The sequence below is a fragment of the Malurus melanocephalus genome, unplaced genomic scaffold, assembly GCF_030028575.1.
Source record: "Malurus melanocephalus ecotype Western Australia unplaced genomic scaffold, MMel_1.1 scaffold_1193, whole genome shotgun sequence".
Taxonomy (NCBI): Eukaryota; Metazoa; Chordata; class Aves; order Passeriformes; family Maluridae; genus Malurus; species Malurus melanocephalus.
Window position 1 is genome coordinate 52,181 of NW_026624425.1, and position 10,978 is coordinate 63,158.

The 10,978-nt window shown below is 40.0% G+C and overlaps 1 protein-coding gene across 1 annotated transcript in view; it reads left to right on the forward strand.

Annotated features, from left to right (window-relative positions):
* The first annotated feature begins 10,449 nt into the window (after positions 1-10,449).
* The window catches only part of LOC130586527 (myosin-1B-like), a 9,309-nt gene continuing 8,780 nt past the window's right edge, over positions 10,450-10,978 (forward strand). The window contains exons 1-2 of the mRNA XM_057387342.1: positions 10,450-10,653; positions 10,741-10,884. Coding sequence (XP_057243325.1) covers positions 10,450-10,653; positions 10,741-10,884 — 348 coding nt within the window. The remainder of the gene's footprint in view (positions 10,654-10,740; positions 10,885-10,978) is intronic.

Below are 10,978 nucleotides of genomic sequence, written 5' to 3' on the forward strand. Positions count from 1 at the left end.
CAGTGCATTCCCATAAGATCCTTATGTGTCTGCAATAGAACTGCAGGAAATGTACTACTGTGAGTACGAAAGAATGACAAATCTGAGTTATAGCTCATAATGCATCATCCAAGTAACTCCTTGGAGGAGAGATCAGAGCTGAGTAGACCGCTTACTATTTACCACGGTCAGAAACTGGTTCAAATCCAACTACAAATTCTTGGACTTGGAATTGTTCTATCTCCAAAACTGCGTTTTCATGACAGACTCAGAAAGCTTGGGAAAATACACATATGTGCAAACCTAAAACCTGGCAAAGTCTCACAGAAAAGCTGTGTGAATAGGTGATGCAGAAGAGTGCCTGAACCAGAACAGCATTTCAGGAAAGGGCAGAGGAAACAGAGAACCTCACAGCTTCCCCACCTTGGCCACATTCACCAGCCCATGAGTGCAGCTGCCCRGCCAGGCTCTTAACCCATCTGTACCATGACCTCATGGCCATTATAGAATGGGAAGACTCTCTCAGTAGCATGAGAAGGGTATTCCTTCCCGATGCCTGGGCCACTCAGTGACGTTGAGTATGGGGAGCTGGATAAYAGGAATCACAGTGATTTGTGATCCTACTCCGTATTGCAATCACTCTGTTGTGTTTGCATTCACTTTTCATTGTGTCACATTGCCATATTACTATGCTGACTCAAACTCACATGCAACATCAAGCACCTTCAAGTRACTAAATTTTGTATTAAACATTAAAAACCCTTAGCATGTGGAATATGTAAAAGGACCAAACTTGACTGCTGCCATAATGTCCTAGGAGAAGCTCACTCAATTTGTTGTGGGAGGTAGTTATGAGTAAGATGCTTCTCACAGAAGACAGAAAGGCATTAGGCTCTGGCATGAGTTACTTTTACAGAAGAGATAATGACATTGCTGAATCTGAATGGAAGACAAATTCCTCTGGGAACTTATGTCAGCAGGGAAGAGTGAGAAAGAACTAAAAAGAACTAAATGAAAGCCAAGTTGCTTTTAGAATTCCTAAGTGCAGTATTTCAAAGAATGCCATGACAAATGCTGGTCACATCATTATCTTCAACAGACCAGAAAACATGTGAGAAAAGTCACAGCTTCTTTTTTACCTGCACTCAGACTGGCAAATCTAAATAATTTCATCTCGCTCGGACCTCCTAATATAGGATTTTGCTTGCAGTAGAAGTGGGGAGGGCAGTTAAGTAAATTGTCCAATTGTCCTAGCACACCTAGCTGGATATCTATTTTTGTCTTTGAGAAAGATCATGCTCTTTCCAATTAGCCTGCAAAGAAGGATTTTCACAGTAACTCAAGATGAAATCATGGCCTGAGGTGAGAAGGTGTGAACAAGTTGCAGATTTGCAGGCTGATGGGGGTGGRCAGGGAGGAGGAGTTAAACAATACAGGTTTTTCTGGATCTCAATATGAAAGATCCAACAGAAACTGGCTTAATAAAACAGCCAGTTGAATAAAATAGTGCTGTGGTTAGAGAATGGTATTCTCCAGTGCAGTACTTCCTCTAAAACCATGTGCCGTCCCCCCCTTCCCCTCCCCTGCAGCACACTGGAGAGAATTGGAGGCACAAAAGGCAAAGATCAGAGATTGAGATAAGAGAAATTTACTGGAAACAGCAATAAGATAAGAAAACAAACAGTGGGAGCAATGATACTAAGGGCAGAGGCTACAAGAAAAGAAAGAATTCTCAAGAAACCCCTCCAACAACAGACAATACCAGGTAGCTCCCTGTGCCACATTTCCAAGGAAGGAACTCCTTCTCTCTGGAAGAGACTCCTTTTCCCTGCCCAAGCAAGGCTCTGAGGTGACACAGAATAACCTATGGGTCCTGGCCCTACCCCAACCTGGCCACTGCAAAAATTAACCATGTCCTGGCTGGAACCAGGACAATATCCACTCCTTTTTCCAACTATATGCATACATATGCATATATGTGTGTGTATACACACATTTATTTGTTTGTTTATCTATTTAAAAGAACATATAATTTTCATAGTCAATGGCTGCCYCTCCACGATGTCTGTTGAGTTCATGTAGTCCATGACTGTGGGTTCTAACCATCCTTGGTGCCTCCCAGGGCAGAAGGGCTGCTGTGCTGTCAGTTGGCTGCTGCAGCAGGAGCTCAGGACTGGTGTATCTGGAGCAGCCCATCCTTGTTGGCCATGGCAGTTATGGGACACACTSAGAGTGTCATTCAGCAAYCAGTATTACACAATTTAACATTATAGACTGTTCTCACCCAAAACCCAAACTCTCTTGAAACACTGTGTTTCCTCGTCYTTCTGCATTACCAATGCAGCCAAGATATTTGTGATGTGCAGCACAGCCCTGAGGACGGGCAGCACAGCTCAGCATGGGCCTTGGCAAACTCAGGCTAACTGTGGTRCAGATCACTAACTTCTCCATGTACGGTCAGCTCCTGGTCAAGACTGGGACATTCTACCCCTTGATACAGGTAAAATTTACCTTTCTCATAGATATTATAAGTTAAAGCTTATATGTTAACAACATATGGAATTCTAAAGTCCTTAGTGTAAGGACCAATCGAGCAGATATCACCAACTCCCTGAATACATTTGTCTTACACAAAGATCCAAAGACAAATGGTGTCTAATGAGAGTCATATTTCAACCCATGATCCCAAATCAAATCCCTGGCACAGCTCTAAAATGAAAATTCARCTGAAAATTAATTGTAACTGGAGAGCATGAAAATCAACAAATTCACACATTGGTGACTGTAATGTAAAGGATAGATAGTAGCATGGTTTTTAACCACTATCAGGTATATTAAACCCCATCTCAATTCCGACTTTCATAGTTAATATGAAAATCTGTGGACTCCAAACCCTGGTATACAGAGTCACTCCAGGGTTTTTCAGTGAAGAAATACTGATAAAATGCATATGCTCCATGACTGAGTAATAGTCGCAAAAATAAATCCATGGAATTCAATAATTTTACTAGTGCCCATGGATCTGCAACTGCTATCAACTCTGGTGTGTTTTTTTTCGTGGATATTCTTTATATCTGCATAATTCAGGGCTAGGCACACAGGAATTTTATTGAACTCGAAGAAAATGGGTAAAGTAAGGAGAAGAAAAACAGGAGAACAAAGTGGTGGCCTTCCAGTGCTGTAAGAGGAAAAATGGAATAAGCTGTTACCTCAACACATTTGAGATTTCCTTTTTTATTTGATTACAGGAAGACATCCTTCTGCTTCCTTGGTTACATATACAAACATGTACACTCCTTCTCAATACCAGGATTGTCAACTTCCCTTGGACTGTACCTACATGACACCAACCTATGCACATTATTTGTATTTCCCTTTGTTCAATATCATGATATTCCTGTCTTCTAGTTGCTCCAGCCTRTCAAGTCCTTCTGAATRGAAAYATACATTACAATGAGAAYCCAATAACACCAATTCAAGCTACARKGTGCAYAACCATTAGCAAATCCCCACACAGAGGAAGGCTCAGAGATGGTTAGCAAGGATGATATGCACAAGAAGCTGAGAAGAGAATGCAGGAAGTGATCACAGTTATCTCAAAGGGAGATGAACTTAACACAAAGGGGACCTTCGTTTTGAATAAATGACTGTATCAGTGAGTGGCTCAACTGCTTATTGAGCCACTTAAAAACAGTAGAAAGCACAATCCTCCCAAGCCAGACCAGGCAGGGTGGAAGAAATAAGGGTGATGGATGTGTGTGTATGAGCCTCAGGCCAACAYAGGGTTATAAAAATCAAACAATTTTGTTTAAATTAACTTTAAGGAGTGCAATGGGTTTGTGCTGGCTTCAACACACGTATTCCTTCCCAGAGATAGGGGATGCTCAGCATCATGGTGGTGAGTATCTAGTGACTTATAATCACAGAATCATACAATATTAAGCGTTGGAAGGAACTCTGATGATCATCAAGTCCCAACTTCCACTGCCATGGGCAGGGGCACCTTCCACTAGACCAAGTTGATGAAGGCCTTATCTGACCTGACTTGGAACACTTCCAGGGTTGGGGCATCCACAGCCAACCTGGGCAGAAATTAGAGAAAGACAAGTGTAACAGGATGCTCTGGAAAGGGGGTAAAACATCTTGGACAGCWTCATATTTGTTAAGCTCTCAGTGGGGAATGGAGAAGAGGTCGCATGCTACTTTTGGTGTTGAATAAAGCTGAAACCAGTCTGACTGGTCAATCTCAGACTTAAACATCATGATAGTGAGATGATATGGCAGACTTGGTAAAGTACCTGATAAAGGCACCAACAGGTGATGCTGCTCATAACTGATCCAAAGCCACTGAGATGACACAGCTGGTCCAGAGACATCTGATGGACAGTCCAGCATTTCATGCTGTAAAAGTCCAGTCCAACTTCTTAATAGGAAGGTTTTTTAACACAGTCCTACCCAGAGTGTGTGTGGAGATTCCTCCTTCAAGTGGGGACACTCCTCAAGGTTGAGTGAAAGAGATAGGTCCATWGTCATTGGTCTGGGTGAGTAAGATCAATCTCAACTTAATAATTATTTTTGATAGCTTCAAAATTGCTTTGAAAATGCATCACTGTACTATAGCAGTAGTTACAGATTCATACAATGTAATAAATAATACTGATTAAGATTATTTTAGTTTAATAACTACCTTAATAAATAATTTACATTTATATAATTATATCTAGTTTCCAATACATAATCATGTGAGATGAAGTTGTATAGAAGTTCACTTGCACCTTTAAATCTTTTAGACATAGACTGCTGTCAATGTCTGGTGCYAAAGTGRGATACARCCACACCAAGACTCCTCTCTGAGAMGTTAAAAAGCTGSTGGCCMTTTCTGCAACTTTTAACTGAACARGAGAGCTTCTCTAAAAMACTTTGTTTGAAACTCCTATTCTGCCTGTAACAAGAAACCCCCAATTTTTTTCCTACATCATAACAGAAGTCTGTAATACATGAAAACAGTGGCTGTTCTTATCCCTCACCTCAAGAAGGAGATAGCACAATGTGATGAGGACCAGAGAGAATAATAAAGTCTGTTGTGTTTGACCTTAGTGGGTCTTTTGGTTCTTTTGGTCCTGTGTTCCATCTTGTCAAATAAGGAGCAGGAGTAGGTRCTCCAGGCACTGGAGCAGAGATTTCCTTGCAGCCTGTGGAGAGGACCACTGTAAAGAAGATACCCACGTGCAGCTCAAGGACTCCACACTGGAGGASGTGGAAATTTCCTGGAGGAACTCASTGCAGCCCATGGARAGCCCAGGCTGGAGAAAGGGTAAAGTCTGAARAGGCAGGAGAAGCAGATAGAAACTGTTAAGGAATCACTTCTACCTCCCATTACCTACCTAACAGGACTGCTCAGAGATGGAGGCAGCAGAGTCAGGAATAAAGAAATGAAGTTGAGTCTGGAAAGTGTTGGGAAAAAGGTGTTGTTTTAATGTTTGTTTCACATTAACTGTATTTATTTTAATTGTCAAAAATTAWATAAATTTTCCTCAAGTGTACTCTGTTTTGCRTGTGACAGTAACTGGYAAGCMSCTTCCCTGTCTTCATCTTGAGCCATGAGATTTTCCATCCTTCTGTCTCCCTATCTCCTGTCAAGGAGGGGACTCTGAGGTCAACACYCTATATAATGATTTTCTGTGTGGTATGCTGTGGCGAGGAGCAAGAGGCACAAACTAAAACACTGGGAATCTCATTTAAACATAAGATAAAAGGATTTAACAGTGAGGGTATTCAAGCACTGGAACAGAGATACATTGCTGAGATAGRCAAAATCTGGTACAAAGTTCATATTCCTACTTACCCCATGCAACGCCATAACCTGTAGTTGCAACTGCAAGAAAATTTAAGTTAGGAACTTCTTGATAATTTCAGTTATGGCTTGCCTGTTTAATAATTTCATTACTACAAGATGAAAGTCACTTAAATAAGATTTCATAAAACAGAACATGATAAACCAAAAATTAACCATAAARTATGATAAAACATAGTTTTTCCAGTCTGTGAATTTCACTCCTCTAGATTCAAGGTGAATTAAACATTAGAAACAATGAAAAATGTTGACTAGATTAAAAGTAATTAATAATTTATAAATTCTTTTCACTTTGAAATTGAAGGCATTTTCAATTGTTGTTTTATTTTCTCCTCTACCTTTTGGGGATATTTTCTCTAATCATTGCAACAAAACCATTTTTTTTAATTAGTTTCTCTTTTTTCTCTCTGTAGCTTTTAAAAAAATATGAAACACTCAGAAGTTACAGAACACCTAGTGAAGTGACTAAAATTTGTGCTGGAAGAAATTGCTTCTATGATTTAATAGACAGGGGGATGAGGGGGAAAAAAAGAGTGAACTTCAGTTAGGATTTTTGCATTGTATCCTCCAGAAATCTTTTTCGGAAGAGTTTATTGGATAGATGGACTATTAGGTTTGCTAAAAACTGAATTCAAGGGATGGTGTTGAATGGCTTGGTGCTCAGTTAKCTGGCAATACCAAGTGCAGCAGTTCAACACTCTGCCCTACCTTGTTCAAACATTTTCATCAGCACCTTGGACAATGATGATTCCTTGATTCAATGAGTGTCTTTTAGGTAAGGAACCAAGACAAAGGTGAACACAAGTCAGCAGTGCAGTCTTATCATGAAGAAAACAAAGGCTATGTGAGGAAGAGTATCACCATCAGATTGAAGAAAGTTACRTGATAAAGCACAAGGAGCAGCTTGGAAGCTTCAAGTTTCATATTGTTCTTCAGTAAGTGGAGAGTGTACAGCAACAAATATTTGAGGGATGTGAAATGATTTCATTACTTGAAAACATGACTGGGARCCCGTAACAATCCCATATCACCAACTCTTCTGTGGTCTTATGAAGTTATTGTTCTTTTTCTACTGTAGACAGATGAATTTGGTGAGTGAGAAGCTCCAAATCCTCAAGCAGAAACTGGCAAAACAGAAAGATGAGTTGAAGACTGAGGTCAATAAGTTGTCCAATAGTGTAAAGTCCACCTCTACAACCACAGGAGAAGTAGAAACCTCACCTCTCTGTATTTATGAATCTTTTTTCCATCCACAAGTGAAAAACTTTTATACAATCCTTTCCAAAATTTGAAAGCASCAGGAAGTGGCTTAAGCACAAGTTGACACTATCTCATCCCAGTTAAAAAAAAAAATCTGTAAAAAGTCTGAAGCTTAATAGAATTTTCAGACATCACAAAGATGGAAAAAATATTCTGAAAATTCACCAAACATGAAGAGGCAAGGCAATCAATGAGAACTCAGAGCTCTAGAATGGCTTTTGGACCTGATGTTGTATTCACTGCAGGAAAAATATATGAGATGTTATTTTCTGAACAAGGCAGATGAAAATYAGGCACTGTGAAAAGTGGTCCTTTGTTGGCAGGTTTCTAGGGTGGGAAGAAACAGATAAACAAGTCAGCTGTCATTCCTTCKTAAATCTGCTGCCTTCCCAGATGATTCCCATTACTCTAGGAGGTGAAACAAAATGCAAGATATCAAACTGACAGAGAGGATGATATACTACAAGRGTGATCTTTGAGCCAGGGTACTGGAATTCATGTCATCTTCTTTATTTGGCATATGCAGAGAACCCAAGAGGGAAACTGAAACATAAAATCATTTTGCAGCTACAACTAGACATTTAAACACTGTAATAACTGTAAAAATGGATATTGGATGGAAGGTTTCCTATGGCTGTATGGCTTTCAGCAAGAAAGTTTTAAGTTCCCACACTCAAAAATCATTATGTCAACAGTCAGAGACAAGTTTATCAAAAAAAAGCAAATTCATCTTGGAATTAATTTTACGTGACACAAAAAGAACAGTCAAATCTATTCTTAGTTAAGGTGTTATGTCATATATTTCAAGAGGAAGGGAAAAATCTCTCCTTTCTTTCTTTCCCTTTATCCTGTTTTGGGTGGCAGAGAATGACATTTTCTTCAATGACAATTGTATAAATATACAGTATTATTTTTCAAACAGAAATTGTAAGATCTCTAAATTTATTTTTCAGAGAGACTTTGGCAGTCTCTTTAAAGAATACTTGATCTCAGATGTTTCAGTCACACATGCAGTGTTATGAGGACACAAATGTTCTTTAAAGCAGTGAGCTGAGAAGACTGGTCATCCTCTCTGACCCTTCTTACAGTGCTTCAAGTTCCWGGTTGAGGGAAAATGTGAGTCTGCACAACATAGTAGAGAATAACACCTCATCCTAGCTCCATGGAAGAGCTAGAATAGCAGATTCTACCTAATTCTTTGCAAAGGAAATGAAAAGCCACCCAGAAGTCCTCTATATTTCTGTGACATTTGTGTTTGTGTTTGGGAAGGCTGGAGGCAGCCAGTTTGGCATCTAAATCCCATTATTGTATTTGGTAACTACAGCCACTGTCCAAGGTTTCTGAAACAGCAGCAGGATGGCAAGTTAAAACTGCCAAAACCTAAAAGATGAAGGAAGCAAAATGCATCCTCAGGAATTCCTGCTAGTGTGACCTCACTGAAATTTCTGCTGGACGTACATCTGAGCAAACCAGCACAACCMGATATGGGAAATGGCAAAATAATACCTTTAAAATCGTATTTCAAATCATAGCCTATCAGTAATACTTCAGAAAGAGGTAAAAGATGTAATTTAATGTATGAATCAAGGGGGACAATCTTTCTTATCTGATCTTTTGAAAGTACCCAGCAAAAAGCTAAGGAGTTGTAAATAGGCACAGTAGCACAAGCATGATATGATCATCCAGTCCTGGAGTAAGACTATGCTAAATTTTTCCTGTTCTTTATTTCCAGAATATTTCAGAACAGGTTCACTCCAAAGTGCTTATAATAGTAATCCTTCTCACTACTGCTGAGTCCTGAGACATACAAATCTTGTATGTCAAACAGCAATTAACAGGAGAAGAGAAGCCAACAATTTCAAGATCCAGTGTCGCRCTCTATTTGCTGGACAGCACTTCCTCCTTCCTAGATTCCCAGTCATAATATTTATAGGAGATTTATTCACATAGCTAGGAAGACTTCAAATATTTCTAAATATATCCACAAGCAAGAATGGGAATCATGCACTCAGTCAAGTTTGCCAAACAATGCTTTGCCAAAAATTTTTGACCTAAGAAAGAGGAGGAGGGAATTGAATGTGCAAACCAGAACCTATAAAAGTGCTGGTAGGACAAGCCTGTTCTGTCTCTGTGGAAGGATTAAAGGTAAGAATATGGACAGTTGGGTGCTGGCAGAATCCCACARCATTCCTTCTGCCTGTGGAACTGCTTCCCTCAAAGAACTGTTTGTCTCAGGAATTGCTGCCCTCAAAGAACTGTCTGTTTCAATAGACGTGTTCCTTCTTTGTTCAAGTCACTAACATATTTTTTGCCCTGTGATTTTTTTTTTGTGAGTCTGTGCAAAGATAAGAAAGAAGTTGTAATTTTTCTTTTTCAGTATTGAGCCACTTCCAGGCTGAGAGCCAACTGGTGACACAAGAGGTAAGACTGATTTACTTACTCCATAGGAACAGACTCCAGGTTTGCTTTTTTCATGCATTTCCTAAGGCCACTTGCCATACCCCTTTACATCTCTTCACACTAAAGCAGTGCAATTTTACCTGAGCTGTGCTGATTAAAAGAGCAAATTTCCTTTCATAACTGTGTTGGAAGCATTTGTTTGGTACCTGCTGGGAAATAATTGACYTCTTACACACAGAACTCTTAAAAGGAGATTGTCTCTAAACAAAAATCCAGAAAAGAAAAGGTGAATGAACAGCACATGTATAGTTAAGATTTTGTCAAATCCCTCCAAATGTTTTTTATTGAGAAGTTTTCCTCTCTTGGTATAAGTTAATAATAAAGGGTTAGCTTGAGCTGAACAAGGCAGAACAACTGGAGAAGACAAAACTCTAATTTGTGTACAGATGAAAAAGTATTGCATAGACAATTCATACCTTCTGCTCCTGCTTACTCCACACTTTTTTCTCATGATACTCCATCTGTAAAGTGAGCACAAATTACATGATCTAAAATGGGCAAGACAGAAAGAATATAAGTGGGATTTCATAATTTAGATAAGATGACTTCTCTTGGTATCTCTTCTGTGTCTGCTTGGTATTTCTGCTCTATATTTGATTAGCACTAAATCTGCCAACCATTCCAATTTTCTACATAGCCTACTAAAAAACTATGAAAGCTAAAGACCGGAACATGTAAGGGGAAAAAAACTACCTCAATCAAAGACACCTATCTTCTTTAAGATTAAAAACAACTAAACTATATGGAGGGTAAAAAGCAGAAAGGAAGACCATAATAATAGGCAGAGCAGAACACTACAAAGCCTAAGGTCACAGCTAAAGAAAAATTTATTCCTTCACTCAGCATTGCCTCTCCAATTCAGCGCCGTGCGTTGCTGCACGCAGTAAACCACAGCCATGTCGACAGACGCTGAGATGGCCATCTTTGGGGAGGCGGCTCCTTACCTCCGAAAGTCRGAGAAGGAGAGAATTGAGGCCCAGAACAAACCTTTTGATGCCAAGTCATCCGTCTTTGTGGTACATGCAAAGGAATCCTATGTGAAGAGCACAATCCAGAGCAGGGAATCTGGCAAAGTCACTGTCAAGACCGAAGGGGGAGAGGTGAGTAAAATGCAAGATTTACAAACAGCAGTTCATTTGCACTCTGGCTCTTAGCTGACATGCGTGTACCTTCCTGTCTGCTGACAGACTCTGACTGTGAAAGAAGATCAAATCTTCTCCATGAACCCTCCCAAGTACGATAAAATCGAGGACATGGCCATGATGACCCACCTCCACGAACCCGCTGTGCTGTAYAACCTCAAAGAGCGTTACGCAGCCTGGATGATCTACGTAAGTGGCAGCAGCAGCTTCCTCTGGGCAGCTGCAGGAACTGCTGTGCCAGGCTCAGGGGAAGCCAACGTGCTGTCTCCCTTCCTCGCAGACC